The sequence below is a fragment of the Leucopleurus acutus genome, assembly GCF_964270905.1.
Source record: "Leucopleurus acutus genome assembly, chromosome: 19".
Lineage (NCBI taxonomy): Eukaryota > Metazoa > Chordata > Mammalia > Artiodactyla > Delphinidae > Leucopleurus > Leucopleurus acutus.
This window is the reverse complement of record NC_139161.1, coordinates 57,115,903-57,139,945: the sequence shown is the minus strand read 5'-3', so window position 1 is coordinate 57,139,945 and position 24,043 is coordinate 57,115,903. Positions and strand designations below refer to the sequence as shown.

Below are 24,043 nucleotides of genomic sequence, written 5' to 3'. Positions count from 1 at the left end.
AGAAATTACTAGCGTCTCTTTGTTTTCACTGTATTTACGTTTTTTATTATTACCTCCTCTTTATGGCAAGAGATAATGGCTATTTACCTAAAACTGTAATATGTTCCCTTTTTAAACTGAATGAAAGTTTCAGTTATATAGAATGAATTAAGTCCTAGACACCTACCATACACCCCAGTGTCTATAATTAACAAAACTATGTTGAATACTTAAAATTTTGCTGAGTGGGTGGATCTTGTGTAAAATGTTCTTACCACAAAAAAAGTAATTAAAAATGGTGGGAGGAAACTTTTGAAGGTGATGCATATGTTTATGGCATTGATGGTGGCATTGGTTTCATGGGTGTATAATTAGTACCAAACTCATCCAGTGGTATACACTAAATAGGTACACTTTTTGTATGCCAATCTCACCTCAATCAAGTGGTTTATAAAAAAGAAAAAGAAAGAAGTCAGAACTCTTGGGTTTGAGCCTTAATGTATCAACTTAGTGTCGGCTACTTTAAAACGCAACCAGAGGTGTACCAAATGAAAATGAATCTCAATTGAAAATTGAAAAAAAATTAGGTAAAAGAATGAATCATATGTTTCAAGTAGTAAATAATAATCCGTAACGGTGCGGGTGGTGTGCTATGTCAAGAGAAAACAGATACAGAAATGCCCTCTTGTCCAAACCCTTTTCCACTCCGTCCCAAAGACAAGGAACTCCAAATGACGGACGTGAGAACACACTGAAAATGTGAGAAGGGAAAGCTACCTTTCCCCAAATCACCCAGGCAACAGTGCCCTGCTACAAGGCACCCATAGTGCGACACATGTCCACGCATGACAGCCCCTCACACCCACCCTGGCCAGACCCCGAGGCACTGAAGTTGTAGCACTTGGTGTTCTTGGGGTCCCATGGACAGTCTCCAGCGGGCAGGAGCCCGTTCACTGATCTTGCAGCCTTCAGAGTCATTTACAAAAAATCTACCCCAAATACTTGCAGACTATTTGGATTTTGGATCAAATCTTTTAAAATATGAAAGATCGGCGTGCCTTTGGAATACCTTTGTGTGTGTGTGCACGCATGTGATTAGTTATTCAATCAAATACCATCTCCTTACCCATCCACAACATATAATAAAACACAGAATTACCCACAAGTTGGTAAAATATATTTTATTTGTTCATAAAAAGAAATAGTATGAATTACCAGAATTTCATTTTCCTAGAAACATCCTTCTCTGTGTAAAATTAATTTGTGTTATACATAGGACAAAATACTTAATTTTTTTTTCTTTTTGTACATATTGGTTATTCTAACATCCAGGTTATAGAGGACACACTGCTAGAATGTGCAGTATTCCAGATTACTGGGCTGAATGAAACTCAGTCATAAATTAATGTTACAAAAGTGAGAAAAAAAATCTAACCACACCTTGAAGTTTTACTGACCATCTTTCTTGATCAACTGAAAAGAAAAAGGACATTGACTTCCATGTCAGCCTTTTAGACACTATGCGTTTCTACTTTAGCAGAACCTTCCATTTTCCTTTCTCATGAAAATATCCTGGTGGGATCTGAAACTGCGTTTCTCCAAAGGCCTATAATGTACCTGTCACTCAAAATGACGTCGTAGGAGGATCCCATGAAGAAGACAACTTTTCTTCCTTCATCTTCCAATTCAATGTTTATGATGCAGTTACTACACCTAAACACCCTTCCAGGTACCGCTTACCAAGTACGAACACCTCAAAGACAGCGTGGGCTCGACAGGAACAATAACAACCTCCAAATTTTTTGTTAACCTTTTTGTTTGTTTTTAAACAAACTGAGCGGAATAAAGTACCCCATGAATATCAGAGCTTCTCCTGTAATGCGGAAGAAAACCAGAACGCGTTAGGACAAATTGCCAAACCAGAAATGGTGTTTGTCTTCTAGCAGCTAAAAGGTTAAGTCGGTGGCCGTGCAGACTTCTCCAGGAGGAAGACACGTGTGCCCTGTAATAAGTATCATGCGATGGGGTGTAACCTTGGGGCCGATGCTGAGTCAGGAGCCGTCAGGAACTGTAAGCCGTCAGACTCCTCGGAAGAGATGCACAGGAAGTCTGATTTATTTGTCTTCCACAGAAAAACGCGCTCTAGTCCTTCAGTGCTAATTATCGACATCTGTTTGGATTCAAGGATTTGACCCAGAATAGAATCTTGACTCACTTCAGTGTTCATGACTAAATGACCCTCCTTCTCTCTGAGGATTTCCTGTTTTAGTTTTAAGGCAGGGAATAAACAACTTAATCGAAAATGGTCCAGCTTAGAAAGGCAAGCAGGGCCCTGGAGGGGAGGGAAAAGTTCACGTGCATTTCCCCACTGCTTCGTGGCAAACCCTTCTCTGAACTTTTTTTGCAAGCTGACATCACGCACCATGTCAGAGCACGAGAGTGGACAGAAAGCGGCCAGGGCAGGATCAGGTGGCAGATGGGGGCCGGCTTTGACTTTAAGCGATGTTATGCTGTAATGGAAAAGAGGTGTTCCCAGTGTTATTTCTAATGAGCCTTCTGGTTGGAGAAATGCACGATCAATTAGCACCCTTCTGAAGATGTCTTTGACACCCAAGCAGCAAGAGGGAAGAGCCATGCCATGATCATGGGCATTTCCCTAAGTGCAGGTCTACACGGCTTGGTAGAGGCAGTAACAAAGCTATGAAATGCACACAGCATCTCAGGAATGCACAGAGCTCCCGCCTCCAGTCCCCGTGCGCCCATCCTCTTATACCTTAGCTTTGCAGCTAAGCACGAACTAGCTACGTCGGGGCTAAAACTTGTGGGCAAAGACAGACCAGATTATCAATAAGACATCCCTTAAAGACCAGTGTTTGGTTTCACTGGCGAGCAAGTTATCCCACAGAACATACCAAAGTGTCCTTTGTAAATATCACAACCCAACCATTTTGACAATATCTTCCCATATATTCCTTAGTGAAAGTATAACACAAATGACAGTTCTTTGATATTGCTATACGGTTACCCAACTGCCACTAGCTGGTCATCACAAATGACCCCTCCAGTGCCCCCTCCACGAAGAGGTAGGGGAGAGAATTCTGCATCAGCAGCAACAGTGCTGGTACCCCTTCTGCCAGGGCCTGGCTAAAAGAAGGGACAGAGGCACAGGCTCGAGCGCTTACGGGCAACACGGGCCAGCGTTCCCAGTCTCTTTACAAGAGCCTCTCCTGGTTCTCGCTGTTTGCCTGTGGGCTACAGACCGTGTTGTCTGAGATGAGCTAGGAATTCCAGGGAGGGGAGTTCCAGACATCAAACAGGGGCTGGCTCTGCACCTAGCGGCATCTTGGTAGACTCAGATGGCGTGGGATGAACCCGGCCCCTTCAGGTCTCGACACCCTTGGTTCGATCCGGGGGTTCTGCTAGCCTAGGGGATTCTTTGGTGTGCCAAAGCAGAGCCGTCTGCCTGGAGAACGGAACACGATGCCCTCGCATGCAAATTAGAAGGGATCGTCTTTATTTCTAAAGCAGCACCCGAGCATCTCAGACGCGGGACCTGCAGGAGTGGGGACTGATATTTGCATACACTTCAAGCCAGTTATTGAACCAGGGATGGGGCAGAAGATGAGGCAGGGGCATCCTTCAGAATCAAAAGGTAAAGTCAAGGGCCCTGACAGGCAGACTCTAAAAGGATGTGGATGTCCCTGCCAAGGTAGTGATTCCCCCGCGTGCTGAGCGGACTTGGGGGGGAGGGGAAACCTAGCGCTGTGGTTTGGAGTCTACGCCCTTGGATGTGTCAGCACGTCAGTGAGGAAGCTGCTATGTGAAGGTCTGGCAGCTCAGAGCTCCCAGAGGTGCCCAGGCGGGAAGGGAGATGGAAGCTTCCGTATGAGGAGGTGGGCAAGTGCATCCAGACAGCGATCGAAGGCTGCATACCCGTAACAACGAAAATCTCAAGTTGTGCTTTTCTTCTTTTTAAATACAATGGGTAGAAAGAAAGAAAAAAAAAAAAAAAAAAGGAAGCACCATCCATTGTGAAGACAAGAAGAAAATCTTAGAAACGCTTTGGAATGTGAACAGATTACGTGACTCTAAAGAGCGTGGCTAGGCAGCTTAGTGAGTTAATTGCTTATGAATTAAAAATAAATTATTATAAAATAGATTTCTGTACATTTTACATACATATAATCTCTCTCAATATTTCCTAAGCCCCGGGTGGGGAGGGGGGCGGGGCGGGAGGGTCTGATCAGTCCCAGCCGAAGTCGTGGCCCGTCATCTGGTAGAACTTGCGGTTGAACGGCCGGTAGAAGTCGCGCAGCCGCCGCAGGACCTGGCCGTCGATCTCGGGGTGGGGTCTGCCTTTGGTCTTGCCCAGGCAGTGAGGGCGGCCGCTGCCCTCGGCCTTCTTGAGGCAGGGGAAGCCCTTGGTCTGGTTGAAGTAGAAGTGCTTGTCGGAGATGATGCGCTTGAGGCCCAGGAAGTCCTGCACGCGGCCCAGCTCGCCGGCCGGGTCGCGCACCAGCCGCTCGCCGCTCACGAAGAGCAGCTGGCGGGCGGGGAAGTGGCGCAGCCAGCGCTCCAGGTGCTCGGCGTACAGGCCGATCTGGATGGCGCTCCACGCCCGGTCCACGAGGCCCGCCGTCCGGTTCCTGAAGGCCAGGCTCTCGAAGCTGGGGATGTCGGGCCGCTTGGACAGCGTCTGCGTGTAGTCCGAGACGGCCCTGGTCACCGGGTCCCGCACCACCACCAGCAGCTTGGTGTCCTTGGACATGGCCGAGATGCGCGCGGGCGCCTCCCGCGTCACGAAGTAGCTGGGCGTCTTCTCCATGGTGATCTGCCCCTCCAGGGTCCTCGGCATCAGGTCCCTGCGCGGAGCAGAAAGGCACGTTAGGGCCTGAAAACTGAGCTCCTTCCCAGCAGAGGGAGGGTCTTACAGACCCGGAGGCTGAGTTGAGGTACCAACTGCTCCGCTTACTAGAGGTGTGACCATGATCGCGGAGAAGTCGCACAGACGCAAGGCTGTGCACCCCTGGTTCCTCGCGGATGTACTTAATGGGAAATAATAACACTACCGATCTCCTACGGTTGTTGTGATGATTAAACGTCTTCATATACCTCAACAGCTTAGAAAAGTGCCTGGCATAGGCAGGGAGACTTGTATGATATCTTTCTTAGCATAATTTAAACATAACTACGTAGGCAAAACTGCTATAACCTACAGGAAAGATAGGACATGATATTTGGACCAAGAAGCAGTTGTGTGTGGTGATTAGCACTAAAAATCAGAGGCATCAATGATGTAACACTGCGCCTGATTTGCTCCCTGAGTTCCAGCATCGGAATATGTGAAACGAGAATGATTTCCACCCACTGCATTTGGTTGTTGCGGGGTTTGTAAAACGAAAGCATTTAGCTTAACATTTAAGCACTGTGGGCTTGGACATCAGACCGCCTGGGTTCAAATCCCAGCTCGGTCACTTATAAGGTGTCTCATTTTCAGCAACTTCCTTTCTGGCCTTCTCTCCTCAGCTGTAAGAATAAAGATGATAACACCAACCTTATGGGAGTTTAATGAGGATTAAGACAATTAATGATCATAATATGCTTTGAACGAGCCTGGCATACGTTATATATTCGATATTCACTAGCTGCGGCTACTATTCCATTATTATGATCATTATGACCGTGTTCAGTACACAGTTTATAGCACACAGTAGGACCATGCTGAACATGCATGTGTACACGTTGGTGTGTGTACATCAGGAGATGTGTTACCTAATCGGACACTAAGTAGCGGTCACAGATGTATAATCTTCCATTTGCTACGGGATAGAGATTTCTGATTGATTCCAACCTGGGCCCAGAAATTGGAAAAAAGACAATTTCCACATCATTTTTGACCAAATATCTACCTCTCAGTAGGACATTCTGAACTTCCAGCTTCAAGCCATCCCTAATCTACTGAGACCAAAATCCCTCTAGGGAGACATTTATGGAAATGATGATATAAACTCTATTGCAAGAGGCAGAAAGGGCAACGGGCTCCTCCTTCACAGCTAGTTAGAGGAAGCATGCTTCTCCCCGAAGGACTGCCTTGCAGCCCTGCAGCTGCCCCCGGCTTAAGCTAAAGCTGGATTGACCCACTTTGCCCATTAACCACTTAGACAAACGTAGCCGTGTCATCAGGCTAACGTGATGAAGGATTACAGAGGGGCCCGGCTCTCAACTTATTTTGCATTTCACTCAAAAGCAGATCGAGTTTGATCAAGTCCGAGCTGTTTCCAGTGTTCAGCCATTTGTACCTAGACTGAATCTACAAGAAAGGGTTTACTATTCAGAATCCAAGTGCTATACCGCTATGACTGAGGGAAACCCGACCCGCCAAGTTCTCCAGGGCCAGGGCAGATGGAGTGGGTTTGGGGTCTGTCTTCAGAGGGTCTAAACGCGTAGGAACTTTGAATGAACCAGAGAAGTTCTAAAAGCCTTAGAATTCTGATGTTCTCCAGTAGCAAAGGTTGCCCTAATTTTCTTTTCCTGCCTCTTTTCTTTCTTCAGATGGCACGCCTCCTCCCAGGGTCCAGCAAGTGAACTTATTGTTTGAACTGGCAAATTACACAACAATACAGAGGAAGGTTATTGAAATGGATGTAACCCAACGCACTACAGCCGAACAGAGGCCAAGACATTGACACAAAGCAGATGATGGAAGTGAATGAACTTGAACTTCAGAGAGGGGACAGGCGGCAAGCCACATTGGGTTGGGGTGGGCCCATCTCCCCCTTGGATTGAGCAAAACCAGGAAGAGTCAGGGAAACATCCGGTCCCCTGTTTCCCTCTCCTGGGGGAGAATGACCTCTCGCTTGGCTACAGAAATACCCCACCTATGCACACTATTATAAATAAAATAGATAACCAACAAGGGCCTAGTGCAGAGCACAGGGAACTCTACTCAATATTTTGTAATAACCTATAAGGGAAAAGAATCTGAAAAAGAATATAGATAGATAGATATAGATATATGTATAAGCGAGTCACTGTGCTGTAACCTGAAACTAACGCAATGTCGCGAATCAACTTTACCCCAATAAAAAAAAAAAATACCCGCACGTTTCCTGACCTCCAACAGCAATCTTTTTTCTTAATTCTAAAAATCTACTTTTTAACCTACATACAGTGAACAATCATTCTTGGTGTCCAGTTGCATGACCTCGGACACATACGTAGAAATCTTTAACAACCAGCATCACCGGTTCTATCACTCCCACATCTTCCCCTTGTGCTGCCCCTTTCCAACGAAGGGCTTAAAGCAAGCACCTTCCACAAGGCAAATCCCCTTACAAACAGCCCAAGGCTGCCCTTGTTTGGATACCCTTGGGAGGAAAATCTTGATTGAAAAGAGAAAATGGTCAATAGAGACTTAGACATTTTGACATCACAGATCTATTTACTGTTGCTTAAAAAAAAAAAAGAAAAAAAAAAAAGAAGCTACAAGTTTTCATGAGGGTGAACATCCCTGGCCACATGCCTGCCTTTCCCAGGCCTCAGCCTCCTGGTCTGTGAATTAGCACCGAAGAGGAGGTCGCCTTCTGACAAACTGCTCTGAGGACGATCCCACTGTGGTGTCAGGTTGGTAACCAGCCAGGAAGCCGAAAGGCTGCATCACTTTTAGCTGCTCCCAAAGCCCACGTCCAGCCCCTGAGAATTCAAAAAACAACAGAGCAGCCAGGAGAAACCTTTACACACAGAAGAATCAGGATTTCTAGGAAGGTTACACCTCTCCTCCCCACCCTGGAAACAACTAAATAAATAAACCTCCACAGTCCGAAATCCACGTGGGGAATAAGGATGCCCGCCCCCTGTTTTTTGAGCAGCTGATACACCCGCAAGTATCAGCAGCAAAACTCAAAAACGCTGGGATCCCCAGAGATGCAGGGAGAGGTGGGGCTGAACAGGGAGACCACAGAAGATTTTTAGGGCGGTGAAAATACCGAGTGATACCGTCATGACGGATACGTGTCATTATGCGCTTGTCAGGCCCACAGAACGGACATCTCCAAGGATGGGCCCTGCTGTATGTAAACTATGGACTTGGGGCGATGATGACTGATGCGTCAGCGTGAGCTCATCGTAGCCAGTGGGCCACTCTGATGGCGGAAGGCTGTGCTTCGGGGGGAGCAGGAGGCCTATGGGAATGTGGCTGAACCCCAAATTCACGCGCCGGTGCTCGGCTTCTGGAACTTTGATCTTTCTGCTTGATTTTGCCGTGACCCTAAACTGTTCTAAAAAATAAATAAATAAAATCTGCTGTAAAAAAAAAAAAAAAACAGCAACCCCGACAACGCTGCGATCCCTTCTCTCCTTGGCTCCCTGTCTGTGAAGGATGGTTTCCTCCTTGGGAAGAACGGGGTCGCACACGCTTGCACCCTCAGCCCGGGCCCCAAGTGCAGGTGCAGCACGCTCACCGGGGTCCTTTCCTAACCCTCACCTTCCTCTGCGGCTCCAGTCGAGGGCTCTCCCTGGGATGCTGGGATCACGGCACCTGTGACCACTCAGGAAAAAAGAAAACCCTTTCCTCCCAGCGAACACTGCGGGCTGTCAAAGGTAGCACATCTTAACCTGTGACAGGCAAGATCAGGGACTAAACAGCCAACTTCCTGCCTTGAAAATACATGCCAGAAAAACTCAGAAAACGAACAAAAAGTAACAAGTCTTCTTTTTTTTTTTTTTTTTTTGCGGTATGCAGGCCTCTTGTTGTGGCCTCTCCCGTTGCGGAGCACAGGCTCCGTACACGCAGGTTCAGTGGCCACGGCTCATGGGCCCAGCCGCTCCGCAGCATGTGGGATCTTCCCGGACCGGGGCACGAACCCGTGTCCCCTGCATCGGCAGGTGGACTCTCAACCACTGCGCCACCAGGGAAGCCCAACAAGTCTTCTTTTATGAAAGGATGCCCTTGGGTTCCTGGGATCTGACTGCTCGGCTGCCCAAGCCCCTCCCTCATCCTTTCCTCCTCCAGAGGCCTGGCCCACCCTGCCTGGTCCCCAAGGAAGGCAGTTAGGCTGAGGTTAGCTGAGTGCGTCAATCTCCCCATCACAGAGGCCGGGGAAGCACTCAGTTAGCTAACTTGAAAAGGGCAGAAGGGCAGCTGGGGGGTCACAGGGAGGGGACATTGCCAAGGAGCAAACTGCAAAGCTGCCGACAGTCCCGGAGGTGACAGACACTGGCAGGGTCGGGGGCGAGGAGAGGGCACATGTCCCCAGACGCTAGCGGGTGCTCTGGAGTCCCCAGGGTCATTAGAGACCTAATCAGAGGGGTTTCTGTAGTGACAAGTGTGCGGGAAGCTGGTGTCACCTCTTCTGAAGGTGGCCGTGCTCACCACGATACCACCGATGCCGCACGGCTGTCACCTCTTCTGAAGTCCCATCTACCAGCCCTGAACATCCACCCCAAACTTTCCCCCGGGGCGGTGCCTTTCTACCTTGTGACCTTATAAATTACAATGGACTTCGGGGGGAGGGGAGGGGGGCAAAGACAAAGGTCCAGCCTTGTAGCTTCCATCCTGACAGAAAGATGAGACACCCAGGGATGAGAAAGGAACTCTTCCTGTAAACTTGACTGTGGACAAGGAGACACCGGCAGCTCCTGAGACTTGCAACTCGAGCTGTAAGTTGTAACCCTGGGAAGTTTCTTCTTTAAAGCAGTTTTCTTCCCAGGGGAGGAGTGGGGGGGGGGAGGGAGGAAGATGGGGATCAGCTCAGCCCCTTCTTATCTGGAACCTTCTTCCTTTGTAGGAAGTCTCTGAGCCCACCAGATCGGAGCTCCCCTTCAAAGGGCCACATCTCCATAAATAATTATCTCCATTTGGGTGAGACGTTTGCATATCAAAGAACTCCTCTGGGAGGGTTTCAAATAATTTAAAATGAAATTGTAAATAGTCTGTTGCTCTCCGTGTCTCTCTGGTCCCCAGGAGCAGCTGGGCTCCCGGAAGTGATGTCATTATTCATTATAAAGTTTACTGGGTCTTTTTACTTTCTTTCTTTCTTTTTTTAAGGTAATGGGTAGGAAAGAAGAAAAATAACAAAGGATGGACTCCCCCGGGTCCCCTCCTTGGCCAACCCTCTCTCCTTTCCCCCTGCCCAGCCCCCAACCCCACTGCAAGGATTTGGCCTCCATTGTCCCAGAATTTCAATACTGCTCAGAAAATGAAAAGCCTTTGAATGCCATAAGGGGGTGGGGCTCAAAAGAGCATCTCACTCCTCTGGGTCAACTCAAGATTCCTTTCATTTTGGCAGAGTCCTCTGTTATAGACCCTGCTTCACAAAGGCCTGAGTTCCTGTTCCTCGAAGGGGCTGGGGGGCTGGGGGGGGTGGAGGGAGGGTTTCAATTAAAAGCTAATAGCCTTTTGTGTCTGCGCTCTGTGGGGCGTTGCTCGTGTTTATCGGACCTCACTGTGTGCGGGCACAAATCATGTGAAATCAGAGTAATCTGTGTCCCGTTTCCTGAAAAAAAAAAGAAAAAGAAAAAAATTTTTTTCATCAATAGAAAGAAGTTTTCCGGGAAGCACACTCTCTCGAAAGTAAAAGTAAAATCAGCCCTGCCATTGGGCAGACAGGGCAGAGCAGGGGACCCAGAAAGGGGAGAGTAGGGTACCAGATGCAGAGGCGGAAAGGCTGCCGCTGAAGCAGCTCTGCCCCTTCCTGCTTCGGCAGATTCTTCTCTGTGTAGACCTGACCTGCTCATCAGAGATGAGCTCTCATCAGTGCGGGCTTCCCGTCTGGAACCGGCTCCTTTTCCCTGGGGCGGTGGGAGCCCCAGCTCTGCCTGGGTTACCTCCCAGGCAACAAAGGGCCAGCCCTCAGGCTGTTACACTGACTGGTGTGTGTCACAGGCTCCGGTAAATCCTCTCCCAGCTCCCTGCTTCATCCCAAGAAAGTCTGCCTACCCTGTGCCCTGGGCAACGAGGTGCAAATGTCTGTAAACAGGCCCTTACTCCAGAGCTTCTGAGCCATTCCACACCGCCCGTCAACACAGCCTGGATGAAAATCACTTCCCCACCAGGGAAGCACCGCCCCACCACCCCCACCCCCACCCCCCCACCCCCACCCCCATCCCACTCCCCCACCCCCACCCCACCCACCCCCGCTTCTCCCAGGGCAAGGGGAGGGACTTCCTGGCCCAGCGAAAGCCCAGTGGGCACTGGGCACACGAAGCCCTGGGCTCTGGTTCCTGCCCTGCCACTGACAAGAGCCTAAGACCTCGGACGAGGCACTCAAAGCTTTGGGCTCAGTTTCCTGTGTATAAAAATTAATGGACTGGGGGACTTCCCTCGTGGTGCAGTGGTAAAGAATCCACCTTCCAATGCAGGGGACAGGGGTTTGATCCCTGGTCGGGGAACTAAGATCCCACGTGCCACGAGGCAACTGAGCCCATGCGCCACAACTACTGAGCTCTCACGCCTCAACTAGAGAGCCCGAGTGCTAAAAACTACAGAGCCCATGCGCTCTGCGGCCCACAAGTAGAGAGGCGACCGCGCGCCACCACAAAAGAGCCTGCATATCACAACTAAGACGTGACGCAGCCAAAAAATAAAAAATAATAAACAAAATAAATATTAAAAAAATGGATTGGTTTAAAAGGGGGTTCTTAGGCTCTAAAATTCTATACGGGGACCCTTACAATCTCCATCTCTTCCTCCCCACCCTCATGCCACCCCCTGCTCCTCCAGCCAGCCATAGGTTGGCACAAGTTGGTAAAGGAGAACCTATATAAATATTCGATGATTGAATTGGTACAAAGTGTACTTCAAAGTGTACCTTGGGGGTACAGATCAACCCCAAGAGTGCAATTCAGGTGGAAGTCAATGTCAAGGATGTCCTAAAACTAGGCACTCACTCGTTAGGCAACCTGGTGCCTGGTGGAATAGAAAGGAAAGTAGGGTTCAAGGTCAGGCTGTGTGTCTTCAGGCAAGTTGCCTAACATCTCTGAGCTGTCTCTCTGCATTTGTAAAATGGAGATATTTGTCCTGCTTTAAAAAAAAAATGAGATTCAAATGTAGTTCATATGTGAATAAGCTCTTAAAGCAGCAAAACCCTTCCTATGGGTAAGGTGGAATGAACCCCACTTATGTCCTCTCTTTATTATCTCCTTTGACTTATGGTTCTAAATAGTAGGGATATTTCTAGGGAAATATTGCTAAGGAAAAAGAAATTCCACATTGGTTCTTAAATTCAAAGTCTCCTGTAAAACAAATATTTGAAAGAGTCTCCGTTTCCTGAAATTCTTCACTTGTGCTAGGAAGGATCCCATGTTTGGACCTTCCTTCTTAGTTCCCTGGTAGGACCTTGGAGACCAAGAAAAACCAAACTCCCCTTCTTGGGTTGACATCACTGAACGGATGTGATGATCCAAGCCAAAGGGGAGCAGGAAATGAGGCAGTGTTTCATATGAACGCATCCTACTTTGGAAGGTTCTTTCTTTCTCTCTCTCTTTGCTTCCTTCCTTCTTTCTCTCTTTCCTTCTTTCCTTCTCTCCTTCCTTCCTTCCTTCCTCCTTCTCTCTCTCTCTCTCTTTCTTACTTTCTTTCCATGGCAGAGAATGAGGTTTACCTGAAGTAAAACAGCCCGTTTAGGGGCAGGGGTCCATCCCTGGCTGCTGAAAAGAAACAACCCAACTGCGGAAACCAGATTCACAGAATGAAGAGTTGATATAATCCATTCCCTTCCTGCCTCCTGACTGCAGGGACAGTAGGAGTTTGGGATGAGAGAGAAATCCCAGTCAATCCTCGACTTAAGTCCAAGACAATGGCCCCATCCCTCTCCCTGTTCCCCTTCTACTTTACAAAGAGAACTCTACTTTATGGTTATCAACTGAAAAGTTGATATAAAGTATAAAGTAAATTAGGTCAATAAAAACCCCAGACGTAAGTTTGAGTTAAGCTAAACTGAAGGGAAATGAGAGCAAAACAACTTCCCTTATCACAGGCTTTAAATAGCTCGAGAACACTTTAGAGAAGACAAGAGGTGCTTTCTAGAGAACATCCTTGGGGGTGTATAAACCTGGAGACACTGCTGACAAAGAAAACCCTTCAGTTTCTTATTTGCACGCCAATAATCAGCAGCCATTATTTCTTCCCAGTTGGTCTGACCTAGTGCTTGAAGGAAGAAAGGAAGTGACATGGCAAGGCCGACGGAAACTCTGAAGACACCCATCAGGACTTCCCTGGTGGTGCAGTGGTTAAGAATCCGCCTCCCAATGCAGGGGACACAGGTTCAAGCCCTGGTCCGGGAAGATCCCACATGCCACGTAGCAACTAAGCCCGTGCGCCACAACTACTGAGACTGCACTCTGGAGCCTGCGAACCACAACTACTGAACCTGCGTGCCACAACTACTGAAGCCCGCGCGGCTAGAGCCCGTGCTCTGCAACAAGAGAAGCCACTACGATGAGAAGCCCGCGCACCACAAGGAAGAGTAGCCCGCGCCCACCACAACTAGAGAAAGCCCGTGCGCAGCAACGAAGACCCAACGCAGCCAAAATAAATAAATAAAATTATTTAAAAAATAAAATAAAGACACCCATCAAAGTGCCCTCTCTCCTACTCTTTTGGGGATTCTCAGCTTGTGAAGTACGGAAGCTTTCCAGAGCCAGTTTTCAGGAGGAGAAAGTCGCATCCATTCGTTATCACAGGTCACCATTTTTTAAATAAAAACTCAGTGCATCTGTAACAGATTACTATATAAAGTCCAACTTGCTCGTGTGTTTCATGTCCAAACATAGGACAGATGGAAAGTCTTGGCGGCTGAAGCTCTGCTCAAGCGTTCTGTATTACTTGAGCGCGTCTCGTCAAGATTGTTCAAATTCTATGAGAACTTCCTGATAGACGGTGAGTCTTAAAATTTCCAGCGATTCTTCTGTGTTTGAGACAAAGCGTTCCCTTCCCCCCCCCACCCCCACCCCCCACCCCCACCCCCGACTCCACAACTCGCACAAGGGAACAAAACTGTAAGCGCCGGGGAGATCAAATAACCAAATGGGTAGTGAGAGGGCTGCTAAGAATTACAAGCAAGATTAGCCTTTTACCCTGCATTAGCCCCAGTGAAAAACTAACCCTGTAACTATTTTTAAGCCCTGATGACGATTTCTAAGAACAAAATGTTTGGTTGAATCTTACGGCCCTCCATGTTTTGTTTTGTATTTATATGGACGGTGAATTGTAAAGATTTTTATCTTCAAAAGAAATACAAGAACAAAACCCGGCAAAACACCCAGCATAGGAAGCACTGGAAAATAATCTGCTGGATGAACACATAAACGAATGAATGAAAGGAAGTGAACTAGCAGTGCTTAAAGCCAATGACTAGAGGTCACAATGCAAATATGTAAAGAGAACTGGGGGCAATCTGGGATCATAAATTACCATGTGGGCCAGGTTTGAAAATGGTGAGCATCTCAGGATCCCAATGCTCAAAGGAGTTAATGCTAGAGCAACATTTATGTATCATCCTACCCATTATATTAGGTGACACATTTACATTACGAGGCCGTACACATAAAGAAGGTCTTGACCTTGAGTGCTGAGCTACAGCAAAGAACAAGCTCCTTATGTCACCTGTGGAACAGAAGCCAGCCATGAGCGCCTCTTACTTTCGAACTTTGGATGCACCACCTCTTGGGGCCGGTAATAAACCACTTTCGCTCAGAATGATAAGTGGTCGCTTTAACAACAGTAAGAAAAAAGAAATGACTCTAACGAGCTGATGTCTATTCATTGTCATTTTACTTATTATTTTGCTTAAATTATTAAAATTCATTTGCATTCATCAAATGATGGTGGGGTGAGATACCCCACATGTCTCTCCCCTGGGTCTCAAAAAGAAAACGGACCAGGAATGTGGACATAGTCTCTCTCACAGATGGTTAAGGAATCAGTGAAATGGCACGTAGCTATCATTCACGGGGATGATTCTTGCCCTCCAGGGGCTTACTGTGTATTTAGAGAGAAATTCCACATCCAGGAGGTTTGCCAATACATATTGCATTGAAATGTGAAAAAGAAGCACCCAGACATCGTGTCCTTTGGGACATCTAAAGCTTCCTTGAGCTGGTCCCAAGGGCGGGTGGAAGTGAAGATATCAAGAACAGAAGATACCCGAGTGTAAGAACATAAGACAGTGATTGAAACATTGGGCATGGACTGAAGTTTGTTTGTTTGTTTGTGGAACGGTGAGAAATAAGGCAAGAAAGATTGGAAAGCAGGCTGGAGTGGTCCCCTTTCCCCTCTGCTCTCGCGATGTTCAACATGACATTCAAGCTCCCTGCCCAGGTGTCTCCCTGCTTTTCCCTAAGGACATGCTATGTCCCCTACCTTCCTTTTTCACCCTTCACCCCAGCCATGGGCAAGCAGAGCCCTCCTCCTTCTAGTACATTCCTATGGCACTCATTCCTTCCCCAGGCTGGGCTAGCAATTCTGCTCCCCTCTTAGGACCACCACCCTCCCTGCAAATACACATATGCGTGTGCGCGCGCACACGCACAAACGTTAGCATAACCTTTCTCTAGCTGCTATTATAGACTTCGAGGGGGTTGAGGACTGGGCTCTGCCTTATTTGCACTGTGGCCAAAATATATGGCTCTTAGACGAATGAAGGGTAAATGAATAAACGAACAAACGCCAGACAGAATTTGGATTTGATCTCAGAGGCAATGAGAAGCCACATCAAACGTGGGAGGTGAGTGGCTTCAAGACGTATCAGGAGTGGGGGAGACTGTGCTTCCCAGCAGCATATTTTAAACAGATCTGGGCTTTTAGCTGGTGATAAATTCCATGAGGCTACTGAGGACTGATACAAGAAGATGTAAAGACATTTGGAATAGGCAGAAAAGATTACTGGATGTCTCCAGTGGAAAACTGTGCCGTGTGTTATCTGGAGCTAGCCTTTTTATTGCCTTTGAGATATTCTGCAACTCTGTAAATTATAGGCAACGACATAGCAAAAGGCAATGTAAGTCTGGACCATTGGCATGCAAATAAGTGCTTTCTGGTGGAACTTCTGTGGGTTTCCTTTTCCACCTCCCACTACATGGAAAAACCCAGTTTCCACCTATTTGTAATTCATCTCAATGCTCCTTTATGTCAAGGAAACTTAAGTTCTTTTGACTTCTCCTTTGGACCAATGGTAACATCTGTCTGGTTCTCACTAATATTGGGTCGGCCAAAAAGTTCATTCCGTTTTTTCTGTAACGTCGTATGGAAAAACCCGAACCAACTTTTTGGCCAACCCAGTAATAAGTAAAATAAAATCCTTAACGTGCTCATTAAAGAAATATAAACCTTAACATTATAACTGGATGAGAGTCCTGATTTTACCTTTTGCTTTTAGAAAATTACCCTTTACCAAAAAGGCTGGATTAGCCATGTGCTTTTTACGAGTGCTATCCAAAAGAAGATGTGGTACATAATAGACAATGGACTCGGCCATAAAAAAAGTCATTTGCAGCAACATGGATGGACCTAGAGGTTATCATACTAAGTGAAGTAAGGCAGAAAGAAAGACAAATACCATATGATATCACTAATCTGTGGACTCTGAAATATGACACAAATGAACTTATCTACGAAACAGAAACAGACTCACAGACATAGAGAACAGATTTGTGGTTGCCAAGAGGGGGGGGATGGAGTGGGAGGTTGGAATTAGCAGATGCAAACTACTATATATAGAATGGATAAATAACAAGGTCCTACTGTAGAGCACAGGGACCTATATTCCATATCCTGTGATAAACCATAGTAGAAAAGAATATGAAAAAGAATGTATAGATATGTACAACTGAGTCACTTTGCTATACCGCAGAAATTAACAGAACATTGTACATCAACTATACTTCAGTAAAATAAATTAAAAAAAAAAATAAGAGTGCTATCCACGCCAGTGGCTGTTACCCCACAGCATCCTCTTTATATAACCCCGTCCCCAACTTAGTACCAAGAACAGTCATACTTTCTTTTGAGCAAACAGCTTGTTTGAGTGATTCGTGTAACTGAGGTGTGTCTGCCTGTGAAGGCTGTCATGGAGCTGAGGGTCATGTCCACTGTCATTTGAGAGACATTTCTCAGGCCAGTTCCTGGCTCCATTTTATGGCCCCGCTATCGAGTCTCCTGTCTTACTCTCACATTTTATGTGTTTGTGGCCCTTTCGGTATCATTCACAAGCCACCTGGAGTATGTGTTCAAGAAGGGCAGATACACAATAAATGCAGTTCCACAGATCTGAGTGGGAAAGCGGTGTTGGGGTGAAAACCACAGAACGGCTGATTCGAAGACATGCAGACGGAAGGAAAAAAGAAAAGTTGGTAACAGGTTTGAGACGAGGAAAGACCTTCAGTTTTTAAGCAAGATGTACTGAGGGCGGAGTCCTTTTGCGTTCTGAGTTCACCCACAGAAACTGCAGCTTCCCACACAGTGTTCAGGGTGAGACTCAGAACACAAGGTCGGTGTTCATCCCAGAAACGTTATAAACAAATGAGGGTTTAGGTTTTTGTGTCTGTATGTAAAAAGCAGAAATGGAGAGCAGGTGAGCATCACCCCAGTTTCTAGGCTAGAAAAGGTTTTCTGGGTCCAGGCAGGTCAGCCTCGGGTGGGGTAGCTTTCCTGGGAGGCCAGCCGGAGGCCGGGGGCCGCGAACAATGGCCACCTCTCCCTGAGATGCTCAGCGCTGTTCTCCATTCACCCACAAAACCAAATAAAGACCTTTAAGCTGATACTTTCCCAAATGAATTCACTTCCAAATCCCGGGCTGGGAACACGCAGCCCTAAGCCCGTGAGCAAACACCCGCTAAAGGAGAGAACAAGAGACACTCTCTCGGCTGCCCCATTAGCACGTTTGGGAAATTAATCAACCCCCCAACCCCTTCAAAGACATTGTTTCCCTGGGCTGGCTGAGTGCACATCGATTAACTTCTCACGTGGAAGCAGGTAGGACGACCAGCTAACAAAAAGAGGCGTGGAATCAACTCACTGTATAAAGGTGCCCAGAGCTGATGCCCCAACCATCTTCTTTTATTCTTTGTCTTTTTTTTTTTAAATGGAAGTATAGTTGATTTATAATATTATATAAGTTATAGGTGTACAACATAGTGATTCAGTATTTTCATAGATTATACTCCACTTAAAGTTATTATAAAATATTGGCTAGGGCTTCCCTGGTGGTGCAGTGGTTGAGAGTCCGCCTGCCGATGCAGGGGACACGGGTTCGTGCCCCGGTCCGGGAAGATCCCACATGCCGCGGAGCGGCTGGGCCCGTGAGCCATGGCCGCAGAGCCTGCGCGTCCGGAGCCTGTGCTCCACAACGGGAGAGGCCACAACAGTGAGGGGCCTGCGTACAGCAAAAAAAAAAAAAAAAAAAATTGGCTAGGTTTCCTGTGTTGTACAGTGTATCCTTGTAGATTATTTTATACATAGTAGCTTGTACTTCTTCATCCCCTTCTCCTATCTTGCCCCTCCCCCCTCCCCTCTCCCCACTGGGAACCACTAGTTTGTTTTCTGTGTCTGCTTCTGTTTTGTTATATTCACTAGTTTGTTTTATTTTTTAGATTCCACATATAAGTGATACCATAAGTATTTGTCTTTCTCTCTCTGACTTATTTCACTCAGCATAACGCCCTCTGGTCCATCCATGTTGCCACAAATGGCGGGATTTCCTTCTTCTTCATGGCTGAGTAATATTCCACTGCATATATACTGCATCTCCTTAAGCTGTCCCCATGAATCTGGAATTCCAAGAGATTTCTTTACGAGACGAACAGTGTCTGTCCAAGGAAGGACCCCCTTTCCCAGGACCCTGCTTCCTCTGAAGAGAGAGGGTTTTCCTCTTACTCAGAACAGAAATGGGGCTTGTTAATGATCATGCCAGAATGTTACCCTCACTGACAGGCTGCAAGTCCCAGAGCTGTGCCCTCAGAGCAGGGCACTTCCACTTTTAGGGGTTACAGAGAATTTGGGAAAAGAGCTGGGTGCTGGAGTGCATGTGTGTGACATGCATATAAGCCTCAGTACCCAGGTTCAGGGGGATTACAGACCCGTGGGGGCCATCCACGGGCCCAGGTGGAGAGCCCCGAGAAGGCTCGTCAGCAAGGCGCCAGCCACCAGCCAGCTGCTCGACCATCAGAAGCCCAGACGAGGTGGTGCGTTAGGCAGTCAGCGTGCTCAGCACGGTGGACACGTGTTCTCCATCCACCTGTGAGGTCAGCGTCACAGTTAGGACCCCCAAGCTTCGCTCACCCCCCCAATGCTTTGCCTGAACTACCTCCAAATGGGATACGCCTCTGTGTTTTAGTGGCATCGATATGATGAGCTGGCATGACAGTGGTCTGCACGTGGTCCTGTAAAGCCACAAAGACACGGCCCACTGTGATGCTCAACAGGGAAACCAGTCTGCTTCCAGGCAAGAGTGACTAGGCCTCCTTGTGATCAGAAGATGCGTCTCTCTCTTCCTTGGCCGTTATGAGGTCAACTCTAAGACCCGCGCATGGCACCTCATCCACCAGAAAGGACTGGGCGCCCAGGTTCTCCGTGGGGCGTCTGCTCCACTTTAGAGCCAGGAGAGTGAGGCTGAGGGCGGTTAGATGGAGTTGCCCCAAGTATCCAGCCACGACAAAGCAAGGACTCGGGCTTCAGAAGGTTCAACTCCCAATGTCACGTTCATCCCGGCTCTCAGCAGTTCTAAGAACCTCCGGGATTAAAACGCTCAAAAACAGCAACCATCTCCCCAGACCCATCTGACCCATCTATTATCCTACCCCCTTTCTAAAGAGTCGTTCATCTCCCCTCTTTTTCAGACAATAAAAAAAAAAAAAAAAAAATAGGGGCTTCCCTGGTGGCGCAGTGGTTGAGTCCGCCTGCTGATGCGGGGGACACGGGCTTGTGTCACGGTCCGGGAAGATCCCACATGCCGCGGAGCGGCTGGGCCCGTGAGCCATGGCCGCTGAGCCTGCGCGTCCGGAGCCTGTGCTCCGCAACGGGAGAGGCCACAACAGTGAGAGGCCCGTGTACCGAATAAATAAATAAATAAATGGGGAATTATAAAGGTAAAAATTATAATGGAACAAACATAAATATATATATAAACATATATATATGGAGAGAGAGAATTTAGAAAGTGAAAGCTAAATGTCTCACTGGTTCCCTGCATTTCTGCCCTTTAGCCTTTATTTTAGGAGTTCATTTTTCACCCAACCCAACCGAAACAAATGATATGTGGGATCTTCCCAGACCGGGGCACAAACCCGCGTCCCCTGCATCGGCAGGCGGACTCCCAACCACTGCGTCACCAGGGAAGCCCTAGCCCTGATTTTTTCAACAGTATCTGTCTCGTAAAGAAATCTCTCGAAACTCTAAGTGTCCTGCAGGAGAGAAAGCACTCGCCCTCCAATCCTATAGGACCAACATCACAGACCAGGGCGGCTCTATACGGCTCGCCCAAAAGGCTTTGCTACCACCCTGCTGGGGCCACGGAAAGAATCAAAATTTCTCACAGGGTGTTTGCAGGTATCTCGGACAGAGGAGCTGACCCGAGGCTATACCCGCTCTGCCCTCCTTCTCCCCTTTCAACAAACCAGGTGTGCAGAAGGCAAAGCGAGCTGGTTCTAAACGTCCAGAGGGCAGAAGTCATGACTCAATCCATCTTTAGAAGCAGTGAGACACAAAAGCTGTGCCAGGCGGGACAATCCACTCCAACCAAGAAAAACAGGCTGATAAATAAGTCTTGGGAAGCCACCGAGCAGAGCCCCCAAGAATCAACACGATAGGCTGCCTCCTGTTCTAGCCCATTAACTATTTGAGATTACCATCGTGCGGGGAGTCGCCCGTCAGCTGGAAATTAAATTAGCCTGGCTGCAAACCGGGAATGTCACGTGGAAAATATCTGATGCGCGATCCTGGGGAAAATCTCCACCACCAAACCCCACCCCGTCAAGCAGCATCCTTCCATCCTCCAAGCTGGGCCCTTCTGTGCCGTGGCTCTTCTGAACGATAAGAAGCACAACGCAGCCCAAGGGGTGAGACTTTCCTGGTTCTGGTTTTCAGAGAAAAGCACAGTCCACTGGGGTCACTCCTAGTAAGACAGCCAGAGAGGTGGCCTCACGAGACAAAATGGTAAGAAATGTGGCATTCAGAAAGAGACAGAGTAAGAAATGTTCAGATTAGAAAGAAAGGAGGGGGGGGTGAAGAGAGGGAATGCTAAGAAATGTGGCATTCAGAAAGAGACAGAGTGAGAAATGTTCAGATTAGAAAGAAAGGGGGGGGTGAAGAGAGGGAATGCTAAGAAATGTGGCATTCAGAAAGAGACAGAGTGAGAAATGTTCAGATTAGAAAGAAAGGAGGGGGAGGGTGAAGAGAGGGAATAGGGGCAGGGGATAAACACACATGTGCACCCGGCACCCCTGGGGATGGTCTGTGCAGAGGCATACGCTCCAGTGAGGAGGCAGCAGGCCCTACCCGCACCTTCAGAACAGGTGTGTGCTTGCAAAACCACCTTGTAATTACCAGGTTTGCCAGTTGGCTGTGGCAGCCAAGCCCCGAGCAGCTTCTAAGGTTGTCGGAACCCAGCATCCGAGGGGCTGTTGCTGCGCAGGTCCTCGAGCTGAGAAGTGGAATTTCTAATTACACGGCATTGGGCTCTACCCTAATGACGGGCTCCATCCAGGCAAGCAGAAAGCACCCAGCTTAGAGGATGTGGGTCCCCGAGCACATCCCAAGAGGATCCCAGCCTTCGCCTGTTTTTCTGGGGCGTGGGGCATATTCTCTGATCACCAGCAAAAGCAATTCCTATTTCACACTAGTCGGTGGCACTTCGTAAATTGGCGCTTCCAAGTTGAAATGCTTGAGAGAGAGAGGAAAGATGCATAATGAACCATACTAGTTAGCCTTTGAAGTCATGATGTTAAAGGCTCACTCACCAAAGCCCTCAGTCCCCCTGACGCTGTCCCACTTGCCTTCCTTTCTCCCCTGCTGGTCCTTCCCTGCGTCCACGACACTTTTTCACATAAACCTCCTTGGCTTTTCACATGTGTTCCTTCTGCCAAGAAGACTCCCCCTTCCTCACATGGTCTGTACACGAACTTCTATTCATCCGTCAAAACCTTGTTCTGCGTTACCTCTTCTCTGAAACCTTTCCAGGAAAGATCCTTCCCCACTTCGACAGATTTAATCACTCCTTCCTCTGCAATATTTCTTTGCCTTGAGCATCCTTCTCTTTTTGCCTGTATCATGCACCGCACGACTTTATTTAGCCATCTCAACCCCCGACTCCACTCACGAGCTCTGTAGTCAATATCCATGGTGTAGGCCAGGCCCTGTCCCCGCCCTCATTTATGGAACCCCCAACTGGCACCCCTTTACACTAAGAACACACTAAGAACACAGACAGCTTCTTCTCTGCCCCTAACCTGCCCTCTTTCTTTGATCTCTGATCACAGTGACTTCTCACAGGGACGTGATCCCATCCCCGGGCCCCCCAGATGCCCTTTCTCTTCCTTCCGGTCTCTACCCAACATCACCTCTTTAAAAAGCCCTAAAATAGCCCTTTTCTCCCATCACCCTCTCTCTCACAACTCTCCATCCCCTCTGTCTGTTTTATTTCTCTTCGTGGTTCTGATCACTGCAGGAGAACTTCTATTTTTATTAGTTTGTTTGTGTATCAGTCTCCTGCCCATCTCCCTAGTAGAATGTAAGTGTCAGGAGGGCAGGATCAGTGTTCATAAAACAGGCACTCAATAATAATCGTGAAATGAATAAATCTCTGCATCCCCAGAGCCTGGCACAGAGCAGCTGCTCAATTAATTGACAAAATCAATATGTAACTATAAGAAGCAAAACTGACATCATTGGCCATTGTAATCCAGGGACACCACGAGCTGAGTGAAATCAACTGGATTCGTCCCAATTCTCTGTCCCCACTGCTGGTTTCCAATGGACACAATCCCCAGGGGTGTCCATAATGTCTGTTTCCCCCAGGTTATCCTCTTGATAGACTCCACTGAGTAGAGAAAAGACAAAGGATTTTACTTATGAAGACAAAACAGCACCAAATCTAAATTAGAATGTAACTGGCAAGCAACCAGCAGCTGGAAAATTCTCCACGGAGGTCACGTGCAATAAAAATAAATGGGACTGACTAACCCAAGCACACCGCTGAACCTGAATGGTGCAGTCACGTGGGGAGCATCTTTACCTGCAGCCCAGACCGCTGGGTCCACTAGTGCTGGGTCCACAGCTCCAGCTCCTGGGACCCGTCCCCCAACACAGCTGGGGGCTGAGCAACCACAGAGGACACACACCCATAGGTGCCATGCCCTTGCACTTCCCATCCCCCCAACCAACATCTCCCAAAGACACCATCTGGGGTAAGATGAGGCGGCTTTGATCAGAGGCCTTCAAATGAATGCAAGCTGAAGCCTCGAAGAAGCTGGTACACATTTCTCCCTGGCAAATGCTCCTTTAACAGAGCACAAAAAACCACGAGCCTGTTCCGTGCTTCTGTTTCCAGCTGGGACTGGAAGAAGACAACCCTAAAAATGTGAGTGACAGAACATTCCACCAGAGGGGACAGATGGGGAGAGACAGGGCCAGTGCACAGGGCCCACCCCCGCTCACACTGGCAGCCCCCTAACCAGGAGCCCTTAGTCGGGCTCTCCTGAGCTCACCCCTCGGCCTCTCGGATCTGTTTCTTCTAAACAGAAGCAGCCCCTGGATCCAAGGGAGATGCAGCTCTAAGCTGGGACTGATCAGTAAGTGCTACCTCTTCTATAAGCTAACACGGGAGGCTCCCAAGCTTAACTGAGTTCCTCCGCGGTGAGTGATGGGACTAAAACTAAACCGCTCTGGGGATGCTGGCAACCAGGAACCCAGTGTGCTTCTCTCAACTTGCCCAGGATTCTCAGACAGCAGCCAGGGTCAGCCCCAGGCAGTGGGGGCCACGTGGCATCTCTCTCCCCTGGCTTCCTATGCTCGCTCAGAAGTCCCCCCACCAGAGGAATGACAGGGCTCTCCCCGACCCCCAGCAGAACTAGGGAC

The 24,043-nt window shown here is 48.1% G+C and overlaps 1 protein-coding gene across 1 annotated transcript in view; it reads right to left on the bottom strand.

Moving 5' to 3' along the window:
* Positions 1-1,196: 1,196 nt before the first annotated feature.
* Positions 1,197-24,043, bottom strand: part of LOC309976030 (heparan sulfate glucosamine 3-O-sulfotransferase 3B1) — a 38,251-nt gene continuing 15,404 nt past the window's right edge. The window contains exon 2 of the mRNA XM_082861473.1: positions 1,197-4,841. Within this exon, the coding sequence (XP_082717599.1) occupies positions 4,223-4,841 (619 nt within the window). The 3' untranslated portion in view covers positions 1,197-4,222. The remainder of the gene's footprint in view (positions 4,842-24,043) is intronic.